This window comes from Watersipora subatra, chromosome 4 (genome assembly GCF_963576615.1).
Source record: "Watersipora subatra chromosome 4, tzWatSuba1.1, whole genome shotgun sequence".
NCBI classification, from domain to species: domain Eukaryota; kingdom Metazoa; phylum Bryozoa; class Gymnolaemata; order Cheilostomatida; family Watersiporidae; genus Watersipora; species Watersipora subatra.
In genome coordinates, this window is record NC_088711.1 from 8,740,585 (window position 1) to 8,753,688 (window position 13,104).

At 35.7% G+C, this 13,104-nt stretch overlaps 1 protein-coding gene across 1 annotated transcript; it reads left to right on the forward strand.

Annotated features, from left to right (window-relative positions):
* Window positions 1–430: 430 nt before the first annotated feature.
* LOC137393686 (guanine nucleotide-exchange factor SEC12-like) lies at window positions 431–11,124 on the forward strand. The gene is made up of 9 exons (XM_068080329.1): window positions 431–568; window positions 951–1,155; window positions 2,687–2,895; window positions 3,194–3,277; window positions 3,828–3,946; window positions 6,225–6,395; window positions 8,040–8,112; window positions 9,059–9,218; window positions 10,722–11,124. The coding sequence occupies exons 1-9, from the start codon at window positions 449–451 to the stop codon at window positions 10,820–10,822; spliced, it is 1,242 nt and encodes a 413-aa protein (XP_067936430.1). The 5' UTR covers window positions 431–448; the 3' UTR covers window positions 10,823–11,124.
* Window positions 11,125–13,104: the final 1,980 nt, after the last annotated feature.

Sequence of the window (13,104 nt, forward strand, 5' to 3'; positions counted from 1 at the left end):
CTGTTGCGAGACCACTAAGCAAGCTGTTCCAATCTTAAAAGCTGTACAAGTTATTAGCTAATAGAAGGTGTTCATAATGCGATCTGCACTTTTTTTGCTGGTAAATATATAATAATACATATGAATGTTTGTTTATTTTACGATAATACTTATAATACTTATATATTATACATAGAGCATAAGGTAGATATATCTACCCTATGCTCTATGTATAATATACGTGTATATAGGTATTATAAGTTGTTGCATTTTAATATACGTGCAATGACTATTTTTACGGGATTTGTGCTCTCGTATTATCAAGTTTAAGTAAGAACCAACAACTCCTGTGTCTTTTGTTTTATCTTGACATATCCGAAATACTGCCACGAGTCAATCGAAGTCCGAGCCCAACCTATTTACCGTAAAGAACCTACGCTTGCCACAAGCAGGGCTTGTAGACATAGCCATGAATCGGCTTTTACTAAACGTTGATTTTCCAATTTTTGTAATTGAATTCATTGGCCCAAAGCATTTTTTAGTTGGAGGAGGTGGTGGTCCTAGTGCAACTGGAGTGCCTAATGGACTGGTAATTTTAATATTTTAACACCTTTGCAGTGAAACACAGTACAGCAGCTGTTGCTTATGTCTAGTTTCCTTTTTCTACTGTCGCACTTATAAAAGAGTTTATTGGTCTCTATATTGTTTGAGCTATTGAAAAATTGCTAATACTATACTTATTACTCATTATATTAATTGGTAATACGCTGTAAAAGCAAAATTGTTGATCTGACTGTTTTTTGGCATTCAAATATTATAACATTATGAGCACTAAATCAATATCGTTGTAAAACAGCTCTAATTTTTATGTTTGATTTTTATTTTCAACTATTTTTACTATTACATTGTATGTACATAGATGTCGACTTGCTTAGACTTTTGCTTTCTTATCTCCATTTATACATCAATAGGAAATATTTGAACTAATAACTACACCCGGATCATCAGAAGTTGGTGCTAAATCAGTATGCAGGTTCAAAAGTGGGACATACGCCATTATGAACTGTGCCAAGCACGCTGATGGCCCTATAACATATTTAGCTTGTGGCCATGATGACAAGTGTGTTGTGTACTCCGTGAAACAAAAAGTGATCACTCCTAGACCAAATTCTCCAGGTATATCTAGTAATAGGTTCTATAATAGATTGATACTTTGAAATAGAATTTTTGCCTGCATTCCATTTTTTGTTTAGGTGTATTAACTGAGTTGACAAGGTATGGTAATCTGTATCTCTATGGATTAATTGAGCAAAACAGTTCTCTATGATTTATTATACGTATTATGCTTATAGGGGAGGGTGGAGCACATCGCAACAAAAAATGCATTTTTGGCGATAAGGTTTTGCTAAAATATTGGAATTTAATTTAACTAGTCACATAGGATGCAAAATATGTTTTACATATCTATGCCAATTCTGCTGGTTGTACACTTTGGAAAATATCACAAAAGTACTATTTGCATAATTGGTGTGTCAACGTGCCCCGGAAAGGGGTACGTTCATACACTGATTAAAATGTAAATTCGACTTCCATAGTAAATTTTAGATTTAAAATTGTTTTTTTTTAAATTTATTGTCAGCTAAACAATTTAAATTTCCACTAATTATCTTAGCAATAAAAACTTGAAAAGAGTTGGCCATGAACTTCAGAACACTGTACAACAATCATGACAAACAAACTTCCCCAGTACAACAAAACATATTGTTGTACTATTTATATCAACATACATGTTGATCTAAAGATCAAACTTTTCTTTCTATATGTTAGCATTAGCAGTCATCAATATTGTCCAGAAATTTAGGGGTTCTTAAGGGGGAATTAACTTTTAGCTATGTCATCAAGGTTTGTATCAAATTGCAGCTTCAACGCTGCTCGAGCTGTTCCTCCCCCCCCCCATAAGAATAGAGGGGCAAGTTTGAGATGTTGCAACTTGCCCCTTCAGTTATATCATTAAAACATGTTGCAACTTACCCCATACCCTTTGTGTTTCAACGTGCCCCAAATGACTTTGAGTAACCAAAATGTTCATCCCAACTCAGGATGATTATAACATCATGAAGTTGGTGGGTGCATTGTGAAGAGAACATGTCTATATCTGCCACTACTGACTTCTGTTAATATGGGATGATGTACAAAGAAGATATGCAATTCTCTAAATTTGGATATAAAAATAAAAGAGCAAAAAATTACCAATAAATTTTACAAAATCATGGCTCGCCAAATATGCTGTTCTTTTCATTTCATGCAGTCAATATATCTCATAAGATGACCTAGAAAGCTCTTTAGTTAGTGAGGTAAGAATTCAAAATGATGTAAACCAGCAAGAAATTTGAGATGTGTTTCAACGTGCCTCGCGTTGCACCGTGCCCCACTCTCCTACTTATTAACTTGGTTGTTTGTAAACAAACCTTCATCTTTCAACTCTGATAAAAAAAGCAAATTTGGAGTCCATCACTAGAAAATGTGCTGTTTTGTTACTATTTATCAGCAACCAGCATTTGAATGCTTAATTTTATTTTAGTATTGTTTTTATATCTTTTGTTTGTGTTCTATGACGTTACAATGTGGTATTTACTTTTTCTCAAGACATCTGAAATATGATTTCCTACGAGAGTGCCAGCCATTGTCTTTATTTTTATACATCCAGATGGTCAAGTTCGAAAAAGAAAAAGCGGGCTAACCAAAGCAGATGACTTCAAAAATGCCAAAAAAGTCATATCATTTGATGTAAAACAATTGGACAGTGTAGTTACAGACTTCCATACAGAGGATGCGTATCAGAGCTGTTCTACATTTGGTTCTGACGGTAGTCATTTGCTGACTGCTGGAGCTGATGGCTGTATTAGGATGTGGAAGGTATGTCAACTATGTCACACGTTGCCTCTTCTATAGCTATTCACCTCTATTGGGTACTATCGTTAAAGGCTTACAGTCATTGCTAGATAATCTTGCACTAAATTCTGGTACCATCCGAGCGTATTCTTTGCAAAAACATGCACCATCTTCAAATTAGTTGTTGCAAGTTTTCAAAGTTATTTGCTCATCCATTTTAGATTTTTTAGAGAAAGTGCTTGGATGTGGTTCTGCCATGCTAATAAGCTTGCAGGCTACAGATTATTCCATCACAAGATTGGCATGCCTTGATGTGTTTTAGTATCCAGATATGGTCAAAGTTTGGGAGACAAAAGCTCATGAACAGGAAGTTGATGTGCTTCAAATAAATTCTTCAGCGACACAAGTAAGCATTACACATCGTATATGTTTCATCTACTTTAACGATTGTCTTCTTTAAGTTACGCTCATCACTGAATTGTTTTACTTATCTAGAGTAAATCAAGGACTAGCTTTATCTCTTAAGTTGGTGCAGCTGCGAGTTCATTGTGTTACTCATGCTTTACCTATAATGCTCATTTTTATGTCTCTAGCTTTTGTCCTGTAGTGTTTTGTCTTTTCTAGGCAGATAATATACTAGGCTCATTGGTAAGAAAGAATTTGTAGACTAAGAACTTGTAAACTGTCGATGTGCTTAAACTTCTATTATCAGGGATATAAAGTTAAAGGTGAAAAGTCGTAACTATCTATGACTATTTACGTTTGCTAGAACAGTATCAGCTGCGCTGCGTGGTTAGAATAGTTTTTCATGTTGATAAATATTCTTTGCCGCTGTAAGCTAATCTTGGGTTGAAGGGTTGGTTACTTATAATATAATTGATGTGTTAGGTACCTATTAGTTCTCTGCAGAGGCAAGTTTAATGGAAAGTTTTTATGTAGTCACATGATTACTGTAGTTGTGCTCAACATCCAAGGATGGCAAACTCCTGCTTTGGGATGCCAAAGATGGGAAGGCGCTTGCAGAGCTGAAGTGGACATCAGAACCCCCTATAAAATATAAACACAAAGCGTGCAGGTCAGCTTCATTTCTTCTACATGTGTTATTTTTTATTGGCTGACTGATCTTCATCAAAGGAGTCACTTGTACTGCGTTTTTTAAAATTTAAGTTTCAAAATTAATCCAATCCATTATAAGATCCAAACGCAGTGTAGCTGACTCGGGTTATCTAGAGATTTAGCATTCTTTCATGAACTATGCTTCTTTGTCTTTGGACTTTGGCATTTGTCTGCCAAAGTCTTTAGACATTAGCCTTTAGTTTCAGATCTTTAGTCTTCAGCAGTTAGATATCAAGTCTTAGAGGGTTATCTGCTCTTAGAGGGTTGTAACATGCAAAAGGTTTTTAGACTGAATAACATAAACAAAACACTGCAACTAGTAGACATAGCGAAACAACTTTTTGTCCAAATTATGTGTATACAAAGCCTTAAAAATAAGAATGGTCAAAGTTTTCAGAGTCTAGATTTTCTAATGACTTTAGCCACTATCCCTCCAGCTACTTTTATGAACAAAGGTGACCTGTACCAGCAAAGCCATCGTGTCTGCATCCAATGCTTTGTATTAGAAAGCCCACAGCCCACCTTTAGCTTTTTCAGTTTGACGCATGGTAATCACATCTCTATGGTGCAATGTTGTTTGTTTGTCAAATCTACTACATACAATCTTTACTATAATGAGAGACATGTCTCTCCGTTTATCCGAAGCCACGGATGAAGTTTGGAAAAAGATTGCATCAGACAGGATTTGAAACGGCGACATTTGCCTTACTAGCCCGGTGCGTGACCATCTGCGCTAATCAGCCGCTTTCACAGATTTGAGAATAGTTATGCGCATACTTATTCCCTGTGTTTTATTGCCACACCTGACAATCTCTCACAACACGCTAGACTACGAGAGTACTAGTATGTCAAAAATCAAGGGGTTTTAACCAACATAGCTACTTTCCTTCAAGTTCCGAGATAGTACTCCATCTTAAACTTATCAGGCTATTTTCAACTAACCTTGTTTACAATTGTTTACTAATTATAATTTACAGTGCTGGAAAATAGCATTAATGCAGCGGCTGTTTATTATTATTAACTTGTAGTTTTTAGTTAACTGAGAACAAAGTCTGCCGTGACGATCTAGCGATGCATTGGTTTAATGACAGTGGGTATAATGACAGCGGGTATAGTGACAATGGGTATAATGACAGCGGGTATAGTGAGAACGGGTATAGTGACAGCGGGTGTAGTAGCAGCGGGTGTAACGACAGCAGGTATAATGACAGCGGGTATAATGACAGCAGGTATAATGACAGCAGGTATAGTGACAGCGGGTATAACGACAGCGAGTCTAATGACAGTACATATAATGACAGTGGGTATAGTGACAATGGGTATAATGACAGCGGGTATAGTGACAGCAGGTATAATGACAGCGGGTATAAGGACAGCAGGTATAACGACAGCGGGTATAATGACAGCGGGTATAATGACAGCGGGTATGATGACAGAAGGTATAATGACAGCAGGTGTAATGACCACGGATATAATGACAGCGGCTATAGTGACAGCGGGTATAGTGACAGCGAGTATAGTGACAGCGAGTATAATGACAGTGGGTATAGTGACAGCGGGTATAGTGACAGCGGGTGTAGTGACAGCAGGTATAACTAGAGCAGGTATAACTACAGCAGGTATAACGACAGCAGGTATTACGACAGCAGGTATAACGACAGCAGGTATTATGACAGCAGGTATAACTACAGCAGGTATAACTACAGCAGGTATAACGACAGCAGGTATAACCACAGCAGGTATAACTACAGCAGGTATTATGACAGCAGGTATAACTACAGCAGGTATAACTACAGCAGGTATTATGACAGCAGGTATTGTTAAGCATAGAGTTGTCTTATGCAGCTCTTTGTATGAATGAGAAGAAGACTACTTCTCAGTTGACTTTCAGGTGACTTTCAGTTTAGAAAACTATTGATTTCAGTTTTGTTTAGATGTACACTGAAATGTAGTTATATTTTCTGTTATGCTATAAACAACTTGTTAAAAAATTTTCTATGTCCATGCTGGGTACCCCATAACGTACATGCGAATGCACAAGTCTCACACACACCTGCCTTGCCTCTTCAGGAGTCAATGCAGCACCCTATGTATAATATGCTTGTGTATAGTGAACCATGTTTATCTCAAGCTCTAGACAGCTCTTCGGAGTTTGATAGAGCCATGCTAGCTATCAAGGTTACATGATTTGAGCTGAATCTTAACCGAACTCTCTGATTGTATTGTATAATTTTTAGGTACTCCATGCTAGATCGAGATCCACAAAAAGAATCATTATTTTCTATAGAAGTTCCTGTTGCTAACAAGAAGGGTGCTCCGTCCTACATCACACAGTGGAGCATTAACAGACACAAGGCTATGAATGTACACCCTGTATATATGGGTTCCTTAGCCTGCATGGATATTAGGTAACTGAATACTTTCTCATACAGGTTAATGGCAGCTGTAGCGTCTCCTGGGACTACTTCAGGGACACGGAAGATGAAGTTAAAGGTTGACTTGCAACAAAATTCACATTACAGTTATTTGGTATCAAAAGATTCACCGTGTCTTACTCTGCTGTGATGTAGGTGCAAAATATGTGGGAATGTCATTACAAACTTTTAAAAGTTCAAAAACGAACAGTTAATCACAGCCATCACGAAACCGCTGTAGATTGAAATCAATTATTTCTCTGACGTACTCAAACAATTTGGTAATTGTTTTGACACCTGATGTTATCACGTGAAATGAAAAGCCAATGAAAGGCTCAATATAAAACTTCTCGTAGCACTAGTTTACACTTCGGGTTTCACCGAAAAGCCTGTATCAAATATACACTGTAGATGCTTGCTAGTTTACAGTTTTGTTTCGGCTTGGTCTAATCGATTAGTCGTAATCTGATCGTGTGACCCATACATCCTGCCAAACAGCGTGAATAATTTCTGCAGCATTTTTTGACTATCACAGGTGACCAACAGGCTCATCATGTTTATCAGAGGATGATATGCACTCCTTCGAGCTAAGGTTAAAAATTAAATTAATTTTTTACAGTTGGTTTTGAGATATCAGTGCTCAAAATGACAGCATTACAATGATAATGAAATAGACGCGTAAGGACAATAAACATGGTTTTATTGAATGCGTGAAGTATATTTGTGAAAAAATTTCGACGAATGAGGTTGCATGGAACAGAAGCCATCTTGTTCAGCTACATCCCATTTGAGCTGTTTTGGAAACAGATTCTAATCTACGGCGTCTTCGTGATGGTGGTGATTAACTGCTCATTTTTAAGCTTTTAATCACATTTCCACATATTTTGCACCTTCAACACAGCAGAATAAGACATGGTGGATCTTTTGACACCAAATAACTGTAATATGAATTTTGTTGCAAGTCAACCTGTAAGGGTTGCTTAAGTGAGTTTGAGATGTTAAAAATATGTTGAACTTATCGATATCACAAGGAATTGAGCTGCAACATGACACAAAACAGTTACTTACAATATTTCTAGTGACAAGGCATCCATTGCAGATGATTGTAAGAGTGTAATATTTATAAGCAGATTTGACCAACTAAAAAGCCCCACTATCTGATTATGCCTTCTGATTGGGTAAGCCTACCAACTGCTTATCACAATCTTTACAATCTTCTATAGTGTGTACTTTAGATAGAAAATCATCCCGTATTTTGTGAGTTTTCTCGATTGAAAGAAGACCAGATATTTTGGAATTTGAGATGTTAAAGCTATAGAATTGTAATTGAGGGCTTTTTCTTTCCATAAACCGCTGAAAAATATAGATGAAACTGTTTGTGTCTTGATTTTACAAAGAGGAAATGCAGGCAATAAAAATATATGAATTACTAAAAGGTTTTCTACCTCAGCTAGCTAATATAGAAGAATACACCCTCATCTTTTCGTATATTAGCGCACTCGGTATTAGATCCTCAGATAATTTTTTTGTTCGTAGATTCAACTTTTCTCACTATTTGACAGGAAATGTTTGTATTTCACTTGAGTTTATCAAATTGATATTGTGTTCCATTCATTTGTCAAACTCATCTACTTGCAGCACATGTGGTCGGTATTTGGCTGTAGGAAGTATGGAAGGGGACGTGGCTGTATTCAACTCTATTAACCTCAAGGTGCTCGCATCTTTTCTATGTTATATACATATTACTTGTTGATCATGCGTTTGTGTTACAGTAGATGCTCCTACGATATAAATTATCAGTTTGAGGAACATGGAAAGTTACATTATACAGACAGTAAAATATATGTAAATTGTCCTATGAGTTTTGAGGTCTTCCCAAACTCACCCCTTTGGCCCTTCCAAAGAAAAGAATTAAATTTAGCTTTTTATTTTAATGACTACGGTAACTGTGGTATTATTGGTTTGTATCGACAACTTTTTTTTTCTGTCACTTTGTTTAGGTTGCGTTAGGTTGCGGTAATTTTACAATAAATTAAGGGGAGTGCACAACTTCAGTGTCAATTTAAATCGACTTTTTTCACTTTTTTGCTAGACAGGATGGTCTATACCACGAGAAAAAATAAAAAAAACAAAGTAAAACACAAATATATATCTTTACTATAATAAGAGTGGTGTCTTTCTGTTCGTCTCTCCATTGCCAGGGTTAGTGGATAAGTGATAGCTTTTAATGAGACTCCAACTCATGACATTCAGCATGGGAGCACGGCACTATGAAACCCACACTAAATGATCGCCTTTATGTACGTTTTTATGAATAACTGTGCAGCTACTTATTCTCTGTACTTTATCTACGCACATGATGATCTCTCACAGTACACTAGACTGTCAGGGTACTTGTATATATAATAGAGATAACCATCCTTAAACATTGTTTTTTCGCCCAAGTGCGCCAAGAAAGAAAACGATATTTTCAGGGCCAACTATGAGATCCTTGTTATTCAAATCAAATTTGAACTTTTGCACCAACTTGACGCTTTACATTATATTTAATTTCTTATGTAATATAAAACAAAAACTTTAAATATATTCTTTATATTATGTCTACTGTATTTGCTGTTGCTCTTTATCAATATTCTGGTGGTGCTGTATTCTTACAGCAAATATACCATGTTAAAGGCGCCCACAAGACATTTGTCACAGGATTGGCATTTTCTCCAAACTCAGCAGCTGGTTTGCTGGTAACTAATCATTCTCAGTTTAGCCTCGTTTCCATTTCTATAGACAACCAATTGAAGCTACATCAGCCACCTCAGCCCAGTGAGTGTTTACATCTACTTACCTTTATGCTCTCCTTATCCGTAGTTTGCTTCTTCATCAAATATTTAGTTGGAATTGTCTGTCCTTACTTACATCTTCCTTTGGCACGACGATTAAGCTCATATTGCTTGAAGCATGAATCTCTTTAATTATTGTTTGAAGTTGAAGCAGTGGAAGGAAAAATCAGGTTTCCCTCTTCTTTTGTCAAATATTTAGTTGGAATTGTCTGTCCTTACTTACATCTTCCTTTGGCACGACGATTAAGCTCATATTGCTTGAAGCATGAATCTCTTTAATTATTGTTTGAAGTTGAAGCAGTGGAAGGAAAAATCAGGTTTCCCTCTTCTTTTTTCAGTTGTATATTTACATCTTTTGGGACATCTTTTGTTCAGACCAGTCACTCTCTCCAAATTTATATATTATTATTTTATGTTAATAGCACCGCTTCTAAAAATAACTTTATATTGAAACATCTGTCTCTGCTAGCAAAGCCTTATATAAAACAAGATAATAGCAGTCAATATTTAGAACCTTTTAGCAAATTAAGCTTCAATATCGCATTGGGTGTGTTCTTGTTTTGCTATTCACATAACTTATGTGAATATGGAAATACACCTTATTTACAGTAGTAGGCAGTCCTCCATATTTGACAATCAGAGGCTAAGGTTTGTCTATGTGCAAAAACAAACGCTAACATATGGTAGGAAAACGTGCAAAATGTATTTTATTTCTGCAACCAACGACGCTCATTTATACATTGTTGGCTAGGTTTTGGCAAAATGCCTCTTCTATTATTCACTGGTTGTGCGGTGTATTTTGGATAATATTACCCTATCAATTTTAGTCTAAAACAATATTTGGCAATGTTGATGAAACTCCTGGGTTTTATTTGTTGTTCTGATGTAAATTGTACTTCTCTGGAATGCAATGATTTAGCATACCTTTTATGGTTCGATACTAAGTTTTCACTCTGAAGTTATTAGTGATCAATGTTTGCATTTTTGGAGTATTTCATCAAATTACTCACACTTTGCTTTTCATAGAAAATAAATAATTATTGCTGCATTTGTCTTTTATACCTTTAAGTAATATGTTTGAAGGATAAGTTGACAGGTCTGAGCATGTCTGAAGGAAAAGTTGACAGGTCTGAACATGTCCGAAAGATAATTTGACAGGTCTGAACATGTCATAAGTATAAGTTGGCAGGTCTGAACATGTCATAAGCATAAGTTGACAGGTCTGAACATGTCACCAAAAGGATAAGTTGACAGGTCTGAACGTGTCACCAAAAGGATAAGTTGACAGGTCTGAACTTGTCACCAAAAGGATAAGTTGACAGGTCTGAACATGTCACCAAAAGGATAAGTTGACAGGTCTGAACATATCAGAAGTATAAGTTGCCGCAGAAAGGAATACGAGTATTTTTGATATGCTCACATATTCTTCGCACATCTTCTCAACATAATATTGTCTGATTTTTTGACTTGTCAGTTAATTTTGTAGGTTTGTGGAAGTCTACATGTTTCCTCCTAGTTCTACTGCTACTGCTATCAATAATCTTCGCCGTCTTCGCTATGGGCTTTGCAGAAGATGTTCTCAACTAGCTGCCTTCTGATCTGAAGTACTACATGAGGAGACAAATACTAAAAAAATCAATGAATCAGCAAATCTTTAAAATTCATAGTCAAGTATTTTTCGTTTTTACCCTTCCATTCGTTTTAAAATATGAAGCCATTCCAACTTTTGTTCGTTTTATTTTAAATGATGGAATAAATAATAAGCATGACCCAGCTTTATGTGCTTGTTGCTAAGTAGGTTGGGATTTAGTCCACCCTACCTGAGTTATAAGATTTTGTCATAAACATTCCTTGTTGCCATCATTTGAAATACATTCGAATGACTTTAACGTCGAAGCAAAATCATTTCATTTTCTGAGCAGCTTTGTTATTTGCGCCGATGTTTGAGAGCATCATGCATATAAGCATAAATAGGGCAGTAAGCTTGTTTGTAGCTGATCATGAAAAGCTAACAGGCTGTATTGTAGAGTTACTCTGATACCGCAGCATCTGATAGTTTATGCAAAGCATTAAATTGGTCAGATATAGAGAGGTAAAAATACATCTAGATCAGAACTCTCAGTGTAATTTGCTTTTATGTAATTATATACGGTTATATATAAATATATATATACACATCATTTATATATTACATGTACATGTATATACATGTATGTATACAGACACTATGTATATATCACTATATCTATGTGTGTATATATACACATATATTATGTGTATATATACACATGTGTGTATATACATGTACACATACATGTATATGTATATAAATTTGGTAAGAAATTTATTAAAATTTGACTAAGCAAAAAATTACTATAAGTTTCATATTACACAAAAGGTGTGTAACACTCATCAGATAAAATGCTTAGTGAGGACTATACACAAAATTCTGCTTTAGCTGGTAAACTGAAATAAAAGCTCAGGTATTAAAAGCTAGATAGATAGTGTCTATTATGTAATGCTATTTCGTAAAAGATGTTTCTTAGAATGTCTACACGTAGATATTAGCTCACTACGTTTGTTTAGAGTTGCCTTCTCAGGTCTGTAAATGATGAAATATTTTCCCAAAGTACATAATTTGCAATTTCCGCTGTTTTTAGAGTAAGGCTTGGCGTGTGATAAAATCTTCCAGACTATGTGGTAGTCAGTGCTGCTTTCTTTGAGGTCCCATATGTAGCTGCTTAGCTCGGTAGAGTGGCGTTTAGAATGTCCTTGAATGTCGATTTGTGAAGGTTATATCTAGTTTTGAAGCTGTTTTCGGTTAGCCCTACATATGTGGCTACAGGTTTTTGTTATCAGTTGTTGTTACGCTTGCTTGGTATATCACTGATTATGCTAGACAATTGTCTGGTAATGGACAGGTGTTCTTATTTCTGCAATTGCAGCCAAGATTAGCTGTTTCTTGATTGTTCAGTGATAGTAGCTTCTGATTGTGAGAGTTGATAGCCTGTTTCACATATATGTATGTATATGCATACAAGATAGATGCTTGGCATCGCCCGGGTATTAAAAATCAGCCTATAAACAATGAAGGGTAATGTAGTTGCCGGCCACTTGCTATTAGCCTGGCACATTGCTGATGAATAATTTGAGTAAGCTTACTAATAAGAGCTAACTACTTGCTCTCACGATTGAGCGCGTAAAATTACGCCACTGCCCTCCATGACGTGTCATAACGGAGAGCTGGAGCGTATTTTTACCCATATAACGACATACATGTACATAACGTACATGTTCATATACATACATGTATATCACCTATCACCAAGCTCATGTGGCTTAATTGGTAAGGCATTAGATTGGTGAAAGGGAGAGTCCAAGATAAAATCTGCTGCGATACAAATTCTTTGTTCCAAGATTTTAATAGCTGTGGCTAGACATACACATATACACACACAAACTTTAGGAAATATATATATATACTAGCTGTGCTACCCGGTGTGTCCGAGTAATAAAGTCTGAACAGAAAATTGATTTGTATTTAACATATAACACCATTTGCCATTCTAACTTTCAAACTACATATCATGAGAGAAATGCTTTGTGTAGTTAAAATAAATTAGGAGAGAAAATGAAAGCAACTAAAGGTTTTCAACCTTTGTCAAACAACTGTAACTTAAAACTTCATATCATGGGGAAATGGTTTTGTGTAGAACAACTAAATTGAAAATGAATAAACCAACTGTAAAAGTTTTCAAACAGCTGTAAGTTTAAAATTTCATAGCTTGAAAGAAGTGTTTTGTTGAAATAAATTGGAAGGAAAAATAAAAATTTAAAGGTGTTTAAATGTGAACCCATTAGAGAGTAAT